Source organism: Hermetia illucens, chromosome 5 (assembly GCF_905115235.1).
Source record: "Hermetia illucens chromosome 5, iHerIll2.2.curated.20191125, whole genome shotgun sequence".
NCBI classification, from domain to species: domain Eukaryota; kingdom Metazoa; phylum Arthropoda; class Insecta; order Diptera; family Stratiomyidae; genus Hermetia; species Hermetia illucens.
Genome location: NC_051853.1, coordinates 103,748,567 through 103,771,633, shown reverse-complemented (window position 1 = coordinate 103,771,633; position 23,067 = coordinate 103,748,567). Strand labels below are relative to the sequence as shown.

General features: G+C 40.6%; 2 protein-coding genes across 2 annotated transcripts in view; one reads left to right on the top strand and one right to left on the bottom strand.

Moving 5' to 3' along the window:
- LOC119658184 overlaps positions 1-23,067 on the bottom strand; it is a 139,346-nt gene that overhangs the window by 1,752 nt on the left and 114,527 nt on the right. The gene's annotated exons all lie outside the window — the stretch shown is intronic.
- Positions 5,636-6,512, top strand: LOC119658392 (uncharacterized protein C9orf85 homolog). Its single transcript, XM_038065779.1, has 2 exons — positions 5,636-5,731; positions 5,820-6,512. The coding sequence occupies exon 2, from the start codon at positions 5,839-5,841 to the stop codon at positions 6,496-6,498; it is 660 nt and encodes a 219-aa protein (XP_037921707.1). The 5' UTR covers positions 5,636-5,731; positions 5,820-5,838; the 3' UTR covers positions 6,499-6,512.

Sequence of the window (23,067 nt, the reverse complement as noted above, 5' to 3'; positions counted from 1 at the left end):
ATGTGTAATGTCACCCAAGTAATAAATTCACACGAAACTGGAAATTCTGACCTATTACAACTTTGTTAGGAATTGTAGGATTTGATTATCATCATCACTGGTAGTGGTATCCGGTCTATGGTTGCCTTACTAAGGAACCCCAGACATCCCAAATTCGCGTCGAGGCCCACCAATTTGATATCACTCAAAGCTCCCTGCCGTCCTGGTCTATCTGGTCTTCTTTTTCTATCATAGCTATTGAACTTTTAGATCTTTGGGACTGGATTATCCTCCCCTTTACGGGTTAGATGTCCCGCCACCGCAACCAGGCGGTCTAACTATCGCTCATCAATTTCGTCGTTATGTAAGCTACAAAATCGTTCTCCCCCGTTCTCCGCTATTATTAAGCCTAATATTATCCTTGATGCTTGTACCAAATATACTTCTAGAATGAATTTAACGGTGTCTTTTGAATAAATTTTTAAAATATTGTAATGAACTATTATTATTGTGAAGACGCTAACAGACCACTCGTTCTTATCGAATTTCGCGGTTCAATCGTTTCGGAGTAAATTGGGTATGACAGACAGACAGGCCTTGAATCGATTTTAATAAGGTGTGGAACCGCTTAGGTTAGCGAAACTCACTACGGCTGGAAACTCGCCCTCCTGAGTGGCTCGCCTACTTGTTGAGGAGAGCTGACCAGGCAGACCGTGCAGCTGCATTTTGAGTCCCAGCCAGTAGACACAAGCCAGGTATGAGTGCGCCATCGTCCCCGATCTGCAGACGACAGAAGCTAATTCGCAGACACAACGGAAACCTGGTGTAGGACCTCAGTCTACAAAGAAAAGCCGACGACCTCCAATATGATCAGCAATACTTCCGCGAATTAACTCGACAATCAGAGTGAAAATTAGTAAATAGGAAGTGCAAGAAAATCAACACATTAGTGCGATTGCAGTGGTCTTTTTCCGCGTGATCGTGCGTTGAACTATTTTGTTTTGTTCTGCGGCATGTAGTTTGTGTGTACGGCAGTCACTGTCATTGGAAATTTTGATAATTTTCCCACTTGGTGAGAAGGTCTTTAACTCTCCTTCAATGCGTTGCTCGACCGCATGTTGACCCAACCCCAGTCTATGCAAGTTCACAATCAATCCCCATCAACGTACGAGCCTACTCAAAATCTCTATCAACCTTAGGGAACACCAGCTTTTTAGCCATCAATCATCAAAAATATCGACAGTGCTGTCGTGTTCGTGTGGCAGCCAGCATTCTCAAACGATTTAAAATCACGGCATCAGATTGCGCTCATTCCGCCAAAGCCTGCAGTTAAGTAGCAGATTTTATATTTACTTTTATTCTTATTATTCAATTAGTTAAATTTTTATTCTTTTTGTAAAAGCCGGAGGAGACGGCACAAAGTTTTTTTTTTTTAAAAAAAGAGGGGCAAAGTTAGGCAGGCTGTCGCTTCTGGCGCTGCGCTGGTGCTTGTGGTTTTGTCTGTTGTTAGCATTGAGGTTCGAGTGGTTCCGCTCCGGTAGTGAGTTCCGCTTCGGTAGTGATTAAATTTTTGCGTTTTTCGCTTCTTTAGGGGCTTGGACGACTCTTCCTTTCTTTTCAAGTAATCCGTCCAGTTCCGCAGAGATTAATAGATAATAGTGCGGCAAACGCCTCCGGCGACTTCGCACCCCCCGCGGTCACAATGGCAATACGAATGTCACCGTTTTGGTGACGACTCCAAGGCCTGGTTCTGACAACTGGAGGCGCAGTTTGCGCTCGCATCACTGCTGATGCTACGCGATCGTCGATTTGGACGGAGGAGACGACGTTCAAGAGAAGTGCTCCTACTCGAAATTATAAGGCACCCTCATCAAGCGACTGTCAGTAAGCGAATTAACAAAGCTGAATCATTTGCTGACGGAGTTCACATTAGGCGACCGCTCCCCGAACCGTCAGCTGCGTGAGATGTAGCAATCGGGAGCGGATAAGGTCGGGGTTGAGCTTCTGAAGTCGTTGTAGTTGCAGCGACTCCCAAAGAGTACCCAGACGATTTTAGCCTGTGCGGGCTGCGGATCCTTGGAGGTGTTAGCAAACAACGCGGATAAAATCCATGAGGTGCATGCGCGCTCCGTGCTCAATGAAGTGTCGCGGGAGGCTAGTTGTAGCGGATATCAGTTGTCCCATATTAGGAGCAGGCTTTCGAGGCCACTATGGATTGCTAGTGGATCTACAGAATAGGTCTCTTATAGAATCCGTAGCTTCGCTCAAGTCTCCAGGCAAACTTGTCACCTACTCTACTGTCAGTCTTTCAATTATTTTTGAAGAAGTAGCCGACCCCGGCATTCGCAGGCTACTTCAAAAATACAGCAACAAAACCACCGTAAGTATTCTCTCGCAGTCAGCTAAGCATGATGTATGGTACAGCACCACATCCACACTACTGACTCTCATATCTTCTCGAAGGTGTGTCCATTACCACCCCAGAAGCTCGCTGTTGCTAAGAAAGAATTCGGCATAGTTTTAAAGCAGGATAATTGCAGACCATCGAATGGCTGCCGATCTTCTCCACTACACATGTTCCCAAAGTCCAACGGCCAATGCAAACCATGTGGCGATTACAGACGTCTGTAGCTCCAAAAGATATTCCGAAAACGGCAATATGCATACCCTTTGGATTTTTCGAGTTCACACGGATGCTTTTTGGTCTGTGCAATGCGGCACAAACTTCTCAGACGTTCATCCACTCTGTCCTGCGAAACCTTAACTTGTATTTCGTATATTTGGATGATGTTTTGGTCGCCTCTTCTTCGGAATCTCGGAATTTGAAACATCTCCTTGAGTCGGTCTTGTGCTTAACGTTGAAAAATGCAATTGCTTCAACAGCAGGTGAAGTTAAGCCACATGATTTGCCTTGATTGAATCCAACTGGATCCAGACAAGGTACAGGCCATGATAGACTTTCCACAGTCTAAAACGACCAAGGATCTGCGAAGGTTTTTAGGTTTAATATGTTAACCTTATATCGTCGTTTCTTGCCTAAAACCGCTCAGCATCAAGCGATCCTCAATGTCTACTTGTCTGGATCCAAGACCAAAGACTCACGCCTGAGGCCGTCCAGGCATTATAACTAGCTAAATGACACCTGGTGGACACTACACTCTGGGAATTTCCTCAATAAGATACACCCCTAGCCGTTTCCGTCGATACCTCAGACATCACGGTAGAGGAACCAAATCTGAGAGCCATTGAGCTTCTTTTTTAAGAAATTGAATACAGCTCAACAAAACTACAGCACCTACGATCGTGAGCTATTAGCCGCGTACATGGCAATAAAATACTTCTGATATTCCCTAAAAGGCAGGGCGTTCATAGTGTTCACGAACCACAAGCCTCTTACCTTCGCTTTTAAGCAGAAGCCCGACAAAGGGTCCCCTCGCCAACTCCGGCACCTAAACCTTATAAGCTAGTTTACTTCGGATATCCAACACGGCAAAGACAATGTAGTTGCAGACGCTTTGTCACGCGTTTCAGAGATTAAAATTCCTGCCACGGTCGATTTTTCGGGAATCGCCGAGGCTCAGAAAGATGACACAGTACTTCAGGACCTCAGGGACAACTCCAAATTCAAATTTCAGGCAGTAGACGATGTTGCACATCCAGGTATTCGAACAATGAATAGGCTTACAAGGAAATATTCCTGGTCCTTATTGAAAAAGGATGTTAACTTCTGGGCCAGACAGTGCATCGCGTGCTAGAAGTGTAAAGTCACCAAGCACATACAGAAAGAAGTATGCTCATTCCCTCGGTCTACAAAGCGTTTTCACACGATCCACATCGACATTATTGGGCTCTAGCACGGCTTCAAATATTGTTTCACAATCATCGATAGGTTCACGTGATAGCCTGAAGCAATACCTCTGGCCGACATTTCCGCACAATCGTGTGCCGAAGCCCTTTCTCGGGAATGGATACCACGCTTTGCACCAGGGAATGCAGTACCAATCTACCCTGTTCTCGGAATTACGTAAACATCTTCGGACGACTGCGTACCACTCGCAATCCAATGGAATGCTAGACCGCTGGTATAACACTCTGAAAGCCGCTATAATGGCATACGATGCCCCTTCGGGGTCGCAAGTCTTGCTTTGCGTTTTATTTGGCCTATTTACAGCCCATCGTGAGGAGTTTACCGCCAGCTCCGCCGAGTTAGTATACCCTGTGTTCGATATCAGGTCAGCCCTTTCCACCACTGGGCTTTTGCGCTTGCTCCGGGACAACGTGACCCTATTAAAATCACCCCAGCCATCCCGTCATTCTGCGATGAAAGCTAAAACCCCCAAGGAACTGGACATCTGCACACCCGTCTTAGTTTGCGTGGATGCTTTCCGGAAGTCCCTGCAACCACCATATGAGGGTCCATATGAAGTGTTGAACAAAGAGGAGCACTTCCTTAGACTTGACGTCGACGGCAGGCCAAAGAACGTCTCCGTGTCCAGGCTGGAGCCATTTGTCCCCGGGGCTGAGGTCTTGGAGAAGAAAGGTGCACGGCGATTTGATCTGCTTGGGTAGAAATAGATCTCGTCACGGTAGTTGTTTTTGAATTAAAAAAATGCAGTGTCTGACTTAGTTTAGAAAAGTTAAATAATACTCATGTCAGTTAAATAAATCGTTATAAAAAATAATAAATTGGTAATTAACCAAATAACCATCTCCTGGAGGACATTGTATTGTTTCTTTATATGAAAAATTTCCCTCCTCCACCTTTTGTCGAATAAAGCTGAATTTTAATGATTTTGTTTGAATTCCTAGTTGTTGTGGCATTCTTTTCATTAAAGGGATAAAGGAGGGTTAGTACGAAGTACGGCGCTTCTTGTTATAAGAGAAATAACGAATGCGATTTGTCCCCCACCCCTTCCAAAAAAAGTCTTTCCTTTTTCTATCACCCAGTATTCTTTTCGTGTACACTGTGTTCAGCGGGAAACTTTTTATGGATGACGAAAATGTTCTCATCGTTCTAGCTAATCGATATTTGTGCATTTTTTCTTCTCCTTCTACTTCTTTATTGGATGACGTGCAGTTTTCCTATAGATGTCCCAATCTCCTTTTCGGCAAGAATAACACGAACAAAATAAGTAAAAACAATCCGGGGAGTGGTCCATTTATTTTATTTCAAAATCAAAATCGTTCGATAATCATTTCTTCTTACAGCAACAAGGCCAATATTTGGTTTTCTATGATAAATTCTGAATTTGACCAGTATTGACTTTGCACTTAACTTTTCTATTTCTTTTCTTGAACATTGGTATACCTATGTACAAGGTTTTGCAAGTCTGATTCAGAATTTTCCAAACTAACTTCATTTTTTTCAAATCCATTTCAAATTCAGACTTTCCCATTTCCAAACCAGAATTTTTTCAATACTTTACTATCAAGTTTTATATAAACTTTTGACATGCTCATCAAATTTTTATCATTATTTGTTTTAACATAACGATTTACTTTACGAAGTAGAGTTTATGAAAGCTTTTTCAAAATTCAAAATGCAGCTTTTCAGCCGTTCCGCTATAAAAAGCTCTCATGGTATAAAATCATACACCATGGTTTATGGTAGCACTGATGTTGTCAGATACATTTGACATCTCTAATGGAAATGTCATAACATTGCAGTTAGGAACATGTGCTACTTAGGTTTACGTTTCTAAATTGTGCGACTTCTACGATTGCAATTGTTTTCTCTTTTCTATTATTATTGGTAAGAATTAAGAGTTCTTCTAGGTATAAATAGTGAAGTAAAACTCATTTGTATCTATTCAATTACTGTCATGTTCTGTTTATTTCAGTTCGTCTGGAAATTTAGTAATGAGCACCCGAAAAGGAGCAACGACCCGTGCGCGTCCACAGAGGCATCAAAATAGGACAGCGTTTAAAAATGATTTACACGACAAAACCCCGAAGATGAAAATGATCAACAACCTCCACGTCTGTGAGGTTTGTGAGCGATGTAAAGCCCAGATCGAATGGAAAATTAAATACAAAAAGTATAAACCGCTCACGCAACCGAAAACCTGTGCCCGCTGCCAACAAAAAACCGTGAAAAAGGCTTATCATGTGATTTGCCGTGAATGCTCACAAAAGGATCGGGTTTGTGCAAAATGTTTGAAATCAGCCGATGAAGTAACGATTGAGCCACCCCGGCCGTCAGAGGAGGAGCAACTCCAGCTCCAGGTGGAGATGGATCGCCTGATCAAATCCCTGTCGGAGAGAAAGCGCCGGACATTCTTGCGGTACATGCGGAAAGGAAAAGAGGCGGAGCCATCGGAAGAGGGTGAAAGTAAAGTTGAGAACGGCGACGAACCTGACAAGAAGGAGAAACCAGATAGGGTGCCTCACACGAGGGAGGATCTTCTGAAGAAAATTGAAGAATTGAAGCTGGACGAAGACGACGAGGACGGTGATTTCAGTGATGATGATTTCTCATCAGACTTTGATGCTAGTGACTTAGATGAATTTTATGATTAAATGATAAGCAAAAGTTTTGGTGTTTAATTCGAAAATTGGGAGTGATTTTATCACAGTAACCATGGAACCCCCACAAGTACCACAGATTGGCAAGAATGAAATATCAAGCTGTAAGGATTGTAAGGTAGAAGCAGTTTTGGGGTTTTCCTTCGTTAAAGTTACGATACGGATTTGAGTATGAAGCAAAATGGGCTCGTGATCTTACAAAGCTTCCAAGCAGAATATCTTCCTTTTCAAGAAACCAGTAAACCTCACTCCGGAAAATAGTCAGTGTTCCGGGGACACATAAAGTAAATTCTTAAGAAGTTATAACTTTTTGGAACTCTTTTTCTTCATTGGTTTAGAATAAGCTAAAACATTTCCAGATTCATAGTTAATCACGTTTTTGTATGAAAACAACTACTAAGGAGAAAACTACATTTGAGTCGTCGATCACTCTTTCCAATGTTACAAAGAGATGTGCAACATTACAGCAACCAGAAAAGAATTGGAAGACCAAAATATAGCTGTGGAAGGGCAGGGCACTGGGATGAATGGGAAATTTCAAATGCGTGGTTCTCGAAATCAACGCGCAGTAGAACTGGAAGAGTGCTCATCTGATTGGCATGAAAATGTATCCTCTTTGTTTAATTATCGTTAAAGGATCGACTCTTGCCAAACTGTTATTTTATTGACATGAACGGCACGTAAACCATTATGCCACGTCGTATTGGATTTGCTGCAACTAAATAAAACTCCTACAGTATACTGTAGTGTACCGTTTCGGTCTTGAATGAAGTGCTCTAACACACTTCAAGGCCCTGATCCAATATGGATTGTTGCGCCAACGATTATTATTATTATTATTATAAATAAAACTCAGGAAAGTCTATAGCAGAATGTGTCCTTTATTCGCAAATTTCTTTCTTAAATACTAAACCTAGTAGCTACACACATGTTGAACAAAGAAACAAGATCGTTCCCGCATTGAATCTCGTTCAAATAGAGGCGCTGTGGAGGAGATTAGTAGTAGCCTTTTTGATGGGTGGTACGTCCTTCTGATGTTCGTGTTCAATATTGTCGGCAATGTAATTTCGATGAGGAGTGGAGCCAAACGATGAATAGGCCTTGGTTAAAATGTTGGAACCAATTTTGATGTTAACGACTTGCACTAATCCATCGTTGACTGGATAGGTACGAATGAGTCGAGCGAGTGGCTTTTCCATGACCGGTAAATTACCATCCTTGATGATGACAATTGTGCCGATCGGAGTGTTTGGGACAACTGATCTTGCCCTTCAACGGGTAAAAGGTCTGTCTCGTTTTTGCGAGGAGACCTTGGGGATCTATGTGCGCATGTCTTTTGTGAATGCCTTCTTATATTGCGAGGAGACCTTGGGGACCTACAGGTTGAACCCTGCCTGTCAGAATCTTTTCCTTCACCCTTACCAGGAAGAGCGGAAGAAAGGGAAGCTGGTGACGTGGACGCTACTGGCTTAATGCTGGTATAAGGAAATGGATCCCAGCGAGCCGGACACCGTGAACCTGGAAAGACCCCAAGCTGGCGGCAGAAAAGGGCTCTGCGAAGGAAGATAGAGCACCTGCGGTCCAGCGAAATCGGATGCAAGGAAGCGGAAGTTGGGTATAAACTGCAAACCCCGATGAGATCCACACTGCAGACACTTCTGTCAGCGGTAATGCGCGCAAGAAGCGTAAGACGAATACATCTGCTGTGGCCAACGCTTTATTGCGCTCCGCACCAGTGCTGACATCCACGTGTCCCGCGGGGATTAGGACCGGTGTGCCGGGAGGTGATCAAATCAGCGATGATGATGGTCTTCGACTTACAAAATGTAGAGCAATTACAGCATCTTCGGTGCGCTCTCCTACAATGGAGCTGCGCGCGGAGGATAGTGCATACAGGGGCGGAACCCCCGTATGGGGGCTCGTACTGGTGAAGGAACTACAGAGTGTATCCTACTTGCTAGTAACTTCTCCTACACCTTCCAGGGAACAGGTGGAAGAAAGGGAAGCCGGAGACGTGAACGGAACTGACTTGATGCCAATTCGAGTGATCGAATCTATGCAAACCGGAGACCGCAAACCACTCCAGGGGCTAAGTGGAAAACAGACGAATGCTCTGCGGAATGAGATTTTTCATGGATGAGGACATGGGAACTTTCCTCAGAAAAATCAAACACCAGGGGATCGAATCTCTGGCGGTACAGTTTGGGGAAAATCCCGTCACATGCGGAGCGCGGCATACGCTTCTAGCTGTTTTCCATAACACACTTGACTAAGTATAAGCCGAAAAACATAAAGATTGGTCAAATCAACCAGCAGCATGTCAAAGCCTCCTCCTATCTGTTGGCAGCGGGGCTGACAAAACTGCAGGACTTCCCCTGCAGAAGGGGAGGGGGGGGGGGGGGGGCACGGCCAAATACAGAGAAGCTATTTGATTTCATCACTTCAGCTGGTCTCATGACTGCAAACGTAAGGAACGCCCCTGCGTTTGTGGGACCGAGAAGAAGCGAAGTAATTGACTTAACGATCTGTACATCAGTTGTTGAGTTGATTACACATTGGCGGGTGCTAGAAGAGGTCTCACTGTCAGATCACCGATACCTAGAGTTCAATCTGACTATTGCGGGCGAACAGTCTGCAGTACAAAGACGGAACCCTAAGAAAACGGATTGGACCAAGTTCAATGAACTTCTTGGCAATAAAGTACAGTTCCCTAGGCGACTAAGGACTTTGGTGTTATATGATGAGATGAACTAGACACTCTGAACTGCACACTTTTAGAGTGCTATGAAGAGGCTTGTCCTATTTTCCGATGCCAAAGCGATAAAAAGGTTCCTTGGTGGAACCGGGAACTGCAAAAATTCAGGAAATCAACAAGGCGACTTCTGAACCGCGCTTGTAAAAGTAATAAGACCGAAGATTAGTTAAATTTCAGGAACTCACAGTGTGAATACGGGACTCCTTTAGAGCGTATTGTGAGGAACTGGAAGGCAAAAGATTTCAAGGCTGTGCAGAGTCCTTAAAAGGGGTGAGTCGGCCAAGTTGGACTCTCTTAGAAAACCCGACGGCACTTTCACGAGCTCCAGACTGGAATCAGTGCAGACCCTCCTGGAAGTACACCACCCGGGAAAACGGGTGAGAGAATTGGTAGAGGGAGAGTTAATATAAAAAAAACACTTTGTCCATATATTCTGCACTATATTTAGATACAATTGATGCCAAAAAAATTGATTCCTCGGATCCGATACACGGAACGACCCCCTAGAAGAATGTGTACGGATGGTTCAGTAGTTAAAGAGTTAGGCGTAGCGGAAGGTCACGGTTCAAACCTCACTGGTGGCAGAGATATCCTGATTGGTTGCCGGATACCGGTTGACTCAACTGTGAATGAGTGTCTGAGCCAAATCAGGGTAATTACCACACGCTTCGTCCTAAGTTTAATGCTCTAATTCCTGATCCAACTGCCTTGCCGCGACTATTAATATTATTAAAGAATACTTTGAAAGTTTGATTGAGAGCGAGCAGGCTAGTTTTCATTCTGGATCCTTCTGCGCCAACTTTGCTAACAATCTTCTGATCATTGAGGCACGGAGTTTAGATCCCGGCTCCCCTTTTGAACGCTGTCGAACATTTGCAGGGAGTGTATCTGGAGGCAGAAGAAGAGCTAATACGCTATATTGAGGAACATCAAATTTTGGACGAATACAATACAGTGATTGCACACTGAATTTGGAGAAGGAGGTAAATAGGATCCACCAAACCAAAGTTGCCAGTCTAACTGGGCATCGATTCTTCCTATTTGCAATTATGGATGAAATATCCAGGACGGTTACACGAAGCGCTTGTCAAAATAACCACCAAAAAAATATTTTTACATAGATAATTTGATGCGATAAATGATAACGCTCTTGTCCTAATTGCAATCATTTCCGGAGTACTTTTTTAATTTCTTAAGCTCACAAAATCGAATAACTTACTTCAATTTAGTAATCATAGCAAGATAAATAATTCAACTCGTTTATTATTGGTAACCGTTTCAGTACACAATCCCTGTGATCCATCGAGACTTCTTTACACAAGTTCATTATTAAATCATGATTTAATATATAATTTATCTAATGCTTGCGTGCCAATCAATAAAAATGCATACTAAACACTCCAATTAAAAACAATACTGTACAAATATTGAAAGGTCGTCGATTTTATGGAATTATTCATTAATCACTAAACAAAACAGTATCATTAACGATATTGTGTGTATAAAAGATGTATGTATGCATTCGCACGAAATTCAGGAAAAATGGTTGAAATGGCAATGAACCACTGTTGTAATTTGATTTCATTTTAGGAAGAAAAGTAGATAAAATCGGAAGCTATAATCACTGTAAAACCGGTTGTTTTACGCATCAGTCCTTGGTCTGTAAACGATTTATTGATCTGTATTACTTCGGACCTAGGCTGAAATTCCCATTGAAATTGAAAGTGTAACCAAACGGGAGAAAATTAAATCGGATTTATATTCCTTTATAAGAAGTGTTGCTTGTTGCTTCTGGTATGCGTGATTGCACGACTATATATGGGTATATGTATGATGGAAACCGGCTAAGTTTCAAACGCAAAACTCTGGTTTTGTTGCAATGAGGATCATTAGGAATGCTTTTAAACTTGAAAATAGATATTTTAGGCCGGAACACGGGCTAATTGGATGATTAGCATAAAAATGAAGATTGAAAAGCGATAATTTAATCTTTCCATATTAAACAGCATGTGTCTACCGCCAATGTGCCGTAAAGTTTAGAGGGGCCCCTTTCGAAAGAGAATATTTAAAATTGGAATAAGAGATAACTATAAGCAGATATTGAAAATGCATAATGCATTTATACTCAATGCGTGCAATATTTTTGTGAAAGATATGCGATTAGCTCATGACCATCGACTGCAACAGTCTTGCGGCTGATACTGCTCATGTCATCATAATAAAATTTTATAAAAATTGGGGGATCTCTCGAAGAAAGGGAAGAGAAAGGCACGATAAGGTAATGTTTCCTATGTTGTAAACTGTAGGAAACGAATCGAACGTCACGGTAGTGATTTGTATACATATGTTTTTTATCAGGAAGAAATAAGAGACATTCATTTGTTATGCTCCCAAAACTAAGTCATGTCAATATGGTCTAAGAGTTGGGTACATTAAAAACCTACATATATGATTTGTTACAGGAAAAATTTTACCTGGATATGGTTGGATTGTTATCAGTGAAGCAACAGCCGGACAATCAGAAGGCCTACTGGAAGACTAAGGCGTGATCGGGTTATCAAACCTGTTAAATTTTCGTCAAAACAAACTGACTCTTGCACGGCTGAGTTTTTGCATAAATATTCAACAAAGGCCGACAAATACAATACAAATATTGTCAGATTGCTAGGTGGAAGATGTTTTGAAACACGTAAAATTTGCATATTAAAAAGGACTTTGACAATTCGCATTTATATCCTCCATGTATACACGCTGTTTCCAGGCAATTCCTCATGCCATTCTAAGCAAATCCGATTTATATTTATTTTCAACGGTAAAAAAAAAATAACGGACACTTTGATAAATGAAAATTAAAAGACGTTATATGTGTTTTCATTTGATTTTTTATGAAAATGTTCGAAGTAACCACCCTTCATTGTTGCTTAACCAATAGGAGAGTTTCTTACTGAAATTAATTGTTGCTCTTGATAACGTTCTCGTTGGTGCCTTTGTTGCAGTATAGCTTATTTTAGGAGGAATTGCTTCTTAGGACTAATGGTGTCTCTATATATCATTTCAAATATCCTCACAGAAAGTGATCCAGGTGATCCAGGCCGATTTTGTAAAACAGTGTGCCGGCTCATAACAGTCTTTCCACTATTAACGATATTTTCGATTAATAAAGGATTTAACACTCCTGAAATTCAGTGCAAGCGTCTTGGAGCAACCATATCTTGCTCGTTCTGCTAAGTGGCACATCTTGTAATAAAGCGGGACAACCCGAAAGAAAAAGATTTCTACCCTTCGCCTCCCATCGGGTTTGGCAACATGATTCACGATTCAATTCAATGGTGACTATTGTGGTGATTAAAAGTCCCTTCTTAAGTAAAAACACCTTCGTGGATAAATAACATATTTTTAGTGAAGTAGCGATTTTCCCTGATTCATTTTTACCTTCTTGGCTTGAAATGGTTCAAATAAACCTTCTTATGCTTTATTGTTTATCATACCTCCCAGTTATGCTTGCTTAAGGTTACGATGATTTTAGTAACTTACCGGAATGGCACTCAGATTTATCGGTAATTTTTTTTTATTAATTTAATTTTTCAATTTCTAAGAACCCCTAATAATTAAAAACCATTTACAATGAAGTGCTAGTGGTGCTTCCCAATGAATCAAAGTTAACGAAAATCAATTATGTCCATTAACTAGAAGTTATAAAAGGTTATTACCTATTTTCTGCCTTTAGGTTTGGTATTTGGCGTGTAATGATAAAATGGGATAGCAGATAATCAGAAGGCCAACATGAGGGGCCGGGGACGACCAAGAGGAAAGAGCTATCCCAAAAACATAAGCCCGCAAATATTGAAGCTCTATCGAATTACTCCGTCGACACGTGCTTGTAGGTTTCTGTACTAAACAGGCTCGCGAATTTGGGGGTCCTTTGAGTAATTCGATCTTCCATACACAAATTCATGTATCCTTTTTACCGACGCATAGGCCAGCACCGAAACCTGAAAATTCCACCAGCAGGGACTTCGAGTGCATAAAAAATAACAGATCCACAGCCACGACAGATTGTATCCTTAATCGATGCTTTTCCTGCCTCTTATGTGCCTTGGCGTCCTCATATTGTTGTATTTCTTTATAAGCGTCACATTTGCTGATTACAAGATGGAGATGGGAAAGGAAGTCCTCAAACCAAAGAGACATTAAATCGTCTTCATTGTCAGTCCGAAAAAAAAACATAAATTTCATGCAGTGGCGGATAAAAATATATAAAAATAGGAAGAAAAACTAAAAGACCCCAATAAAGGTTTAAAATAAATAGAAAATCCATTAAATTAAAATAAAAGCATTATAATAAAAGAACAAATATTTGAGACACCATGAAAAAGTAAAAAGAGCGATTTTAATAGAAAAAGAGATAAATAAAACCAGTCGGGAAATCCCATTAGTAACTAGCACGTAATATATGCATATATTATGTGGGAATATCTACTTTCGTGTGGTACTGACATTCAAAGTCATGAATTTGCTAAGAAACAACCAAACTTCGTGGAATAATTATAGCCTAAATTACTACTTCGTGATTTGATAGGGTGGACTTAAGGGAGGGAAGGTTTGCTTTCAATTACTAAAAATTGTAGTAAGTATTATTAACTTTATTTGAACAGATTTCGAAATGCAAATGTATTTCGGAGTCTAAGTAATAGCGGCAACTCGATTTTTTTCAAATTTTTCGGTTGGGTAATTTCTGAAAATGGGTGCGTGAAAAAAGTGATCACTTTCAACCCCCCGCACTCCTCACCTTTTCAACAAATGCCAAAACTAAAACCGGCTTCGGAAAGTACTAACCACGACCTTCCATTTGATATCCCACACGACTATATTTGTGAAAAAAATGTATACCTCCGTTTTGCATGTATGGGGACCCCCAATTAAATTCGACGTAGAAAAATGTAATTCACTGTATGCGTGAGCGTTCAAAGTTTCTATTTCCACCAAATTTGGTATCAATCGCTATAACCGGCTCCGAGAAAAATGCGTGCAACAGAGAGACCGATTTTAATAATGTTTTGTTTTATACAAAACCTTAAAAGTTATGATGATCCTAAACTTAAGAATAATAAAAGGCATTGATCCCGAACTAATAAAGGTTTTGGCGACTTTCACAAAAGGGGGGCATACCACCTTATCAGTGCGTTCATCTGAGGGTGCCAATACCTCAGACCCTATCCATATGCGAGGAGGCATCTTCCAGGGGGATTCGTTAAATCTCCTTTGGTGCAAAACCACTGAACCGCTTTTAGGGCTACTGAATGACGTTAGAGGGCATGGTTTCGCCTACGTGCTAAGTACGAACTGACACATTTGATGTATCATACTTAGATGACATCAAGTTGTATGCTGGTACTGATGATCACCTTAGAATAGTAGGCATGTTCAGATGTGATATTCGAATAAAATTTGGATTAGACAAGTCCCGAATCTGAGCCATCCGCAAAGGTCATCACAAGCCACATGCCGAACATAGCATTGATGACCTACATATCCAAGCTATGACCGACACAGATTTCAACAGGTACTTAACAATTCTGCAAGGAACCCATGTTCGAGTTGACATTTTTCAAGCTCTGCTGCCCAAATACCTGCGACTTGTAAAGCTGGTACTGAAATCGCATCTCTCGGGGAAGAATAAGATAAGCACATTGAATGTATTTGCTACCCTTCACTAGCTTACGCATTCAAAATATTGCCGTGGACGAAAACCGAACTGAAAAACGTCCAGCGGCGAATACGGACTACTATGGCCAGATTTCGAATGTATTATCCAAAGTCTGCTGTAAAGCGGATGAACCTGCCTCGTAACATCGGAGGTAGGAGTGTGGTTGATGTGGCGGGACAACATCAGAACAAAGCCGACTCGCTAGGCGCTTATTTTTACAGCAAAGAGCATGCGACCGTTGGTAAGATATTTAACTTGCAGGATCGATCTTTCAATCCTTTGAGTGGGGTGAAGTCAGACCGGATCGATGAATGGCAGTTGAAAGCAATGCACGATAAACACGTGAATTGCCTTTGGCAGACACTTGTCGAAGAGATGGCTGTGTGAGCCCTTGGATTTTTGTATCCTCCGATTATGGACCATTCGGTGTTTCAAAAGAAATTGTTTTGCTACGTTGTTTTTTTATCAAAATAGATTTTTTACAAATTGAAAAATGAAACGACAATCAAATTTGTTACCTTAATACTCTGCAATTTATAACAAGAAACTTCGTCTTAATCTAGTTAATTTGTTTTGACGGCATCTTCACAATTCAAGAGGTGGTGGTGGTCAACACCCAGGTCGAACTATGCCACACCGGTTATCTTGCTACATTTCCCTTACACTTACTGGGGACACTTTAAATTAACATTCAAATGCAATTATTGCCACAGCTCTTCAATAACTGCTCTCGGTCCGGCTGATCACCGGTCCAGGCCCGTTATCAGGGTTTTTCAAGTCGGCGGCAGCGGCGGCAAAAAATATATAGCGTTGTTGGTACGTTGTCAAATGCATCTACATTCGTCCCAACTAGAGGCTCGACGTTAGGCTTGTACTCAATAACAGTAATAAAATTTCCTTTGTTCAATCATGGTTAGGAAATTTCAATCTATTAGGGAATCAGCATTATGTAAACATTGAAATTTTTAAATGAAAGTGGATTTTAGGATTTAGGGGAAAGGTACCAACTACATATTAGGTCTTTTTTTCAAATAAATAAAATATTAAATTTTTGATATCAATGAATGTCGGGATGGGAATTAGGAAATTGAAGAAATAATTTGGGAAATCTAAGGGGTGCTAAGCCGTGAGAGAACGAAGGAGCGTTGCATATTACTAAATGCATTCTCTCGGCAGATTTTCTTGAACGTGGCGAATAAAATAATAAATATGTCGCAAAGCCGCGTATAGCATAGCTGCTTCTTTTCAGTGAGTTGGTTACCATTTAACTTATTGTAACCACAAATTGAGCCTTTGGAATAATATGTTATTAACAAAATGTTACCACGATAAAACGGAAATTCAGTTTTTGTAAGAAAATTGGCATATTGTGCATTTTGGGGAAGAAAGACAGAATTTTCGCACTTGGAAAGCTATTACTTCTGTAAAACTTACTCTATTTTCACAAACAAAATATTGTATTCTAGAGCGAAGTCCTATCTGCGGTTTAACGTTTATTCCAATGCTGTAGTTAACGTAGGTTTTGAATTATTATGATTTTAATGGTGTAAAGGTTGCGATTTTTTAGACATTGAAATGCCTGTGGTAACCGTTTAGCGTTAAGAAATCGAAAAATATTTTTTGTTTAAAATTGCATGAGCAGTTGCCTGACATACGTTTGCCCGGTAATTTTAAAACACCCTACACACGTGAACAATATAAATGCTAATTGTCAAAATGTTTTTTAATATCCAAATTTTACGTGTCTTTTTCAACTTGAAGCCTTCCACTTCGCTTCTTGACAATATTCGCCTTGTATCTGTGGGTCTTTGATGGATATCTATACAAAAATTCAGCCGTACATTTTTTTGACGAAAATTCGACAGGTTTGACAGTTCGCCCACGCCTTAATTTTCCAGCAGGCCTTCTGACTGTCCGGCTGTTGCTTCACCAACAACAATCCAAACATTTCCAGATGATAAAGCAGGAGCTAATTCTGTGGAAATAATAACCGAGCCATCACTTCCGCTTCACTGCAATGTACTTCAGCTTCGTCCAGGGTTTGTCGAGAAACCTGCCCTTCACTTCAATTGTTCTGAAATAAACAGTTTGGCTTTAGTGAATAGGGTTATAGGGGGCACGGCTGAAGGGAGAAAAAACCAAGCCCGGAGCGAAAATCATGCCCATACCTTGAAATTGCATAATTGCTTTCATTCTGGTAACCACCGAAAAGACACTGGGCTAGGTGGGAATCAAGCCTTCTTCGACGGGCTATTTCGTGAGCTCGAATCCGGACCTGTTCGCTCGAAAATCGTGAGTTGAATACAACATTTGAAAATGAAGGCTAGGATGGAGAGACAGAAGTGACAGAAAGAGAGTTAATGTTAGTAATCTTTTCAGGATATTAATTATAAAGACATTACTTGCTGCACTGCTGTCCCTACTTCTTTGATGCAATTGGCCGAGCAAAAAATCTTCCCTTTAGACCTTGAGACCCCCGACTACATAAAACAGTGAATGTAGTGGATCCGTTCCTATAGCTCTCGGAGGGCTCCCCTGATGAACAATGTGTCATGAGGAATATTTAGGTAGCACTTATGCATCTCGTAAAATAGCAAGTCTCTGCACATATGTATGTATGTATATAAATAATCTGGACAATGACTTGCACTCCTTATCTATATAATTCCGAAACATAATTTTGAATATCAGTTAAAAAGTGTATCTCGTGAGAGAGTTCGGTAGTAACACGCTTGCGATATGAGGCCGGTTGCTTGGAAATCTCGCACCGTGATGGAGCACCTCCAAAGAAAAATTTAACCACTGCTATTATCAAAGCAAATAAAGTTTCCTTTCTGATTGAATGGAAGCAGCAAAACTGGATAATATATCCAATTTGTCTAGGAGGGAAATACATTTGGATACCAGCCCATTATTGTTATTGGATGATATTGATTGCATGTTTGATATAAAATTCGTTGATGAATGAATTATTGTCCGTAATTGTTTGCCCATAAGTACTTTCTTTTTTCACCGTTTTATTATCTGGGAACAATTCATGATGCACAACCCGTTATAATTGAGTGTCACCTTCCTTTTCGACTGAAAACTACTGTGTGTGGAGGAATGCATGAGGACTGGCAAGTCTTGTACAGCTTTGAAGGTTACCGACAACCATGTGTGGATTTTGTTGTCATAGCTGTTATCGGTTGTAACTTTCGATCGTAGATAGGAAACTGGATGGTGCTTCTCGCATTTACATTAGTATCACGGATCACTTTATTCAGGGCCACATTAAAAATGATACATGATAGGACAGTTCCTGGTCTTAGACCTTTGTTGATAGGGAAAAGTTTCAGAAGTGATCCTGTTGTTTTTATCAGGCCTTACGGGCAAGGCCTGCCTAGCCAGTCTTATCAATTTAGTCGGGATATCAAATCTCCTCAGGGTCGTTTACGGTTTTACACTGGTGAAGTCTGTTTGGTGTGGGCCGATGATGTTCTGGGCGTATCGAATTATCCGACTTAACAGGATAGCGGAGAATACCTTATGATGAGCAACATGATACTTCTATAATCACTGTGTGATATCCTCCTTTTTAAGATTTTGTGTAAAACTGCCTGTGTCTGTCTGTCACAAGCATCTTTCTTCATAACGGCTACATCAGCCGAAATTTGGTGGGCTCCCCATACATGCATTTTTCGCCTAATGTGGAAGTTTGTGTGGGGTTTCAAATGAATGGTCTCAATTAATCCAAGTAGATTTTAGTTTTGAAGTAAATTGCAAAATACTCGAGGAAGGGATGAAAATTTGCGCACTTAATGTGAGACAGGACTTCTTTTCGGCAACTATCTAACCCAAAATTCTGAAAAAATTCAGGCCATGTTTCTCAAAATAAATCCCCTTCCGATATGGGCTGAAATAAACTTGATAATAGTGTATTGCTAACTTTTCGAAATTGTCCGGAAACTCCCTTTAAGTTCATCCTAGAAGTATTAAATTTTGTAAAGGCATAGTGGAAATTCGGCAGTACAAACCTATCAATTTCGTGCATCTTAAGTCATGTAAATAAGATACTGACGTCATAATTAACGAGAATAATTGGGACACGAGTGAAATTCTTAAGTCCCATATATAAAGAAATTTCTTTCCCCAGTCCTTTTTAAGGTTTTATTTTCCACATTAAAATCAGTTTATTGTTTGTCTATCTGTCTGCCTGTTTGTCAATCTGCCACATGCATTTTCTCAGAAACGGTTATACCAATTAACTCCAAATTTGGGGGGAACTGTGAATGCACACGCATACATTCTCCGTGGAATACATGCAAAAGGGGAGTGTAAATTGTTTTCACTGAATATAACCATGCGGATTATCAAATCAAAGGTCTCAATCAATACTACGCTTGCTTCAGTTCTGATACCTAATGTACAAGGGGAGGGGCTGAAAATTAGTTATTTCCTCAATGAAATCTGACAAAAATTACGAAGCTGCCACTGGACGATGCCTATGCTCCGAAATACCCTCCATACAGATATCTTTTCAAATAAAGTTAAAACTTATACTTTTAGTACTTGGCTCCAAAGCAACCCCCTGAAGTTCATCTTAGAATCATGAAATTTTGGAGCAATATAGGCTATAATATGATCAGTATGATTTTACCAAGTTTAGTGGGAATCCTACTGTTATTGTCGTTTCAGTGCAAATTCTAAGCCATTGAATATCAGTAGCACGTGAAAGTGAATATTCTGATTCTGATATACGAGGGCGGTCCGATAAGTACTTAGCCTACCAAAAAAAAACGAAAATTTTTTAAAAGTGGCGATTTATTTCTCGACATAGTCTCCTTTTAACTCGATACACTTCTCCCAGCGATGCTCCAACTTCTTTAACCCGTCTCAAAAATACGTTTTCTCGAGGTCTGCAAAGTGGGCTTCCGTGGCGGCTATAACCTCCTCATTCGACTCAAATTTCTGCCCGGCGAGTGACTTTTTCAAGTTAGGAAATAAATAATAGTCGCACGGGGCCAAATCTGGGGAATACGGTGGATGGGGCAGCAGTTCGTAGCCCAATTCGACCAATTTGGCCGTGGCGACGGCGGAAGTGTGAGCCGGTGCGTTATCGTGGTGGAAGAGCACTTTTTTCTTCACCAAATGCGGCCGTTTTTTTCCGCAATTCGGCGTCAAATCGGCTCAATAATTCGGCATAGTACAGCCCTGTGATCGTTTTGTCCTTCTCCAGGTAGTCGATGTAGATCACACCTTGTGAATCCCAGAAAACGGCGGCCATCGCCTTTCCTGTCGATTGCACAGTCTTTGCCTTCTTGGGAGCACGTTCGCCGGGTAAAGTCCACTGTTTCGACTGTTCCTTGGTCTCTGGAGTGTACCAGTGGATCCATGTTTCGTCGACGGTCACGAAACGACGAAGAAACTCCTTCGAATTGCGCTTAAACAGCGTCAAACACTGCTCTGAAGTGGTTTCACGGTTGCGCTTGTTGTCCGGAGTGAGCAAACGCGGCACCCATCTCGCCGACAGCTTTCTCATGCCCAAAATTTTGTGCAGGATATGACCCACGCGATCTTTTGAGATGCCTACTGTCTCGGCTATCTCGCGTACCTTCAATCGGCGGTCTGCCAATACAAGGTCATGGATTTTTGTAACGTTCTTCTCCGCAGTAGCCGTTTTCGGGGCACCGGGGCATGGCTCATCAAAAACTGACGTGCGACCACGTTGAAATTCATTAAACCAATTTTTGACGGTCGCCATCGAAGGAGAAGCGTCACCGTACACAGCATCCAAGCGTTCTTTGATTTCGCTGCGCGATTTCCCTTCCAAAAACAAGAATCGAATCACCGACCGATATTGTTCTTTTTCCATTTTTCTAAAATTCGCCCGCACGCCCGCTTCTACACGCGCTAAAAACAAAACTACAAGTCCTATTCGACTAAAATTTTGACAGTAGCCGTCTACGAGAATGTTCTACACGACAGTAAATACTTCTTGCGATAGTAGCGCCATCGGGCGGAGAGGCTAAGTACTTATCGGACCGCCCTCGTATTGTATATTACGTGCTAGGTACTAATAAACACAACTCACCGATTTTTACATAAGGAATACACAAAACTTTTTAGACTTTAAGCGTCCAGCTTCTGGTTCTCCGACTTGTTTGTATCTAGTTTAGATGAGCTTCTTCGCACTTGCTAATAATGTTGAATTTTATGATGTTTGCTGCTATCGATACTGTACTACTTTCCAGATAAAATTGTTTGTGTAAATGGCTCTCTAAAGTATAGTTCGCATTTATATGTTTAACTATCTACACGGGAAACTTTCAAGTGCTTTGAAGTTTCCCATATAAGGAACAAGGGCGGACCAATGTTGACGAAATACACGAAAATGGCTTCCAAAAAAGTAAAATGCAAACCTTTTTCGGAAGTTTAGGAGCACTCCTCGGGAAAATTAAGTTTCTGGAAAACTGACAATGATCATCCAACAACTAATAGTTAACTTTCGTAGGATCCAGTTTAGGTATATCTAAAAATTGTGATTACCATTATAGGAAATCGTTTTACTGTTGTTTCAAGGTCCCCAGTATTTAATTCAGTATGATTGAATTGTGTCTTTGAATACATCTACATATTGTACCTATTTAAATCGATGGGCATTACTTAACTAGCCTTGCTTTAAAAAAGATTCATAGTGAAATATCATAAATATATTGACACAATTTAAATTAAGTATTGTAAAAAAAATCTAGGGCACATGAAGAAACGGATATGTAAAAAAATATGTAAAAGAGCGGTAATAGTTATTAACACAATATGGAAATTACACGGTTTGAAAGTAAGGTAGATGTCTCCATTACAATTTTTTTCAAATGCAATCTATAAAACATTCCGTCTTGGTTATAATAGGTTTATTATGCAAGTAACTAAATTCAAATATTATTACATATGAATATGGAAATTTCGATTAGATCGCCTTGAATTAAGCCAAATGAATACTAAGCAAACAATTAAAAGGGTTCCCGATTAAATTTTTTTCATCGAATTCTGAAATTATTGAAATACCACTCTGATGGAAATCAAAAGGAAATAAATATGTTGGCGCACCTTCCTGATTTTTTTTCGGATTTTTGGGTTGGGTAGTTTCCGAAAATGAGTTCTATCTCACTTTAATTGTGCACATTTTGACTCCTTACCCGCGCACTTTACAATTCACGTCAAAGTTAATATCAGATCCGGAAAGTACTAATCGAGCATCATTTGATACCTTATATAACTATATTCGATGCAAAAAAAATTTACATCCCCCCTTTGCATGTACGAGGAGCCGAGGAGCCCTCCTTTAAACTCCACGTAAATTTATGTCTTTCATAGTTCCCATATGTCCACCAAATTTCGTTAGGACCAGTTTAGCCGTTTTGGAGAAAAGTGTATGTGACAGACAGACAGACAGTGAATCGATTTTAGTAAAGTTTTGTGACTTAACCTTAAATTCAGTGTAACACTCCATTAATATTTTGTATGTCCAACTTTTGCTTTTAAAAATGCTTCCATTCGATGTATAGTATAAATTTAACCCAAATTCAGGGTCATGATAGAGGGCTTTTTTGCGTTTCAGCTAATACCAAAGGTATTTGATAAGATTTAAACTTGGTGACTGCGGTGACTAGTCGAGCAGTTCAAAGGACTGGCTTTGTGGCCATGTTTTCATTATCCTAGAAGAGTGCTTCGGGGCATTATCGTGCAGGAATATAATACCTGAAGCACCTTTGCCTGAATTTCGACAACTCCCATTCAAACCACTATTTAAAATATTAATGTAGCCTTACACAGGCATCTTCTCCCTATCCTCTCATACTTAGCGACCCCCTTTGACGTCATGCAACTCCACATAATCAAATTACCCCCGACGAACTTAAGCGTTTCTCTAATCATATGTTGTCTCAATTTTTCTCCCGGATCGAGACATGTCTATTCGCTTCCCTCCGATCTCAATCTATTTATTTTTATTTGTACTTTTTTATGAAACTATAACTTAGAATCCAACGATGTTTGGTCAACATTGACTTTCTAACCTTTGCACAGCCCCGTAAACCACTTTTACTTCAAACTGTACGAA

Bases quoted from the DNA above. Each gene is read 5' to 3' on its own strand.
- LOC119658392 (XM_038065779.1), top strand. From the start codon at position 5,839: ATGAGCACCCGAAAAGGAGCAACGACCCGTGCGCGTCCACAGAGGCAT.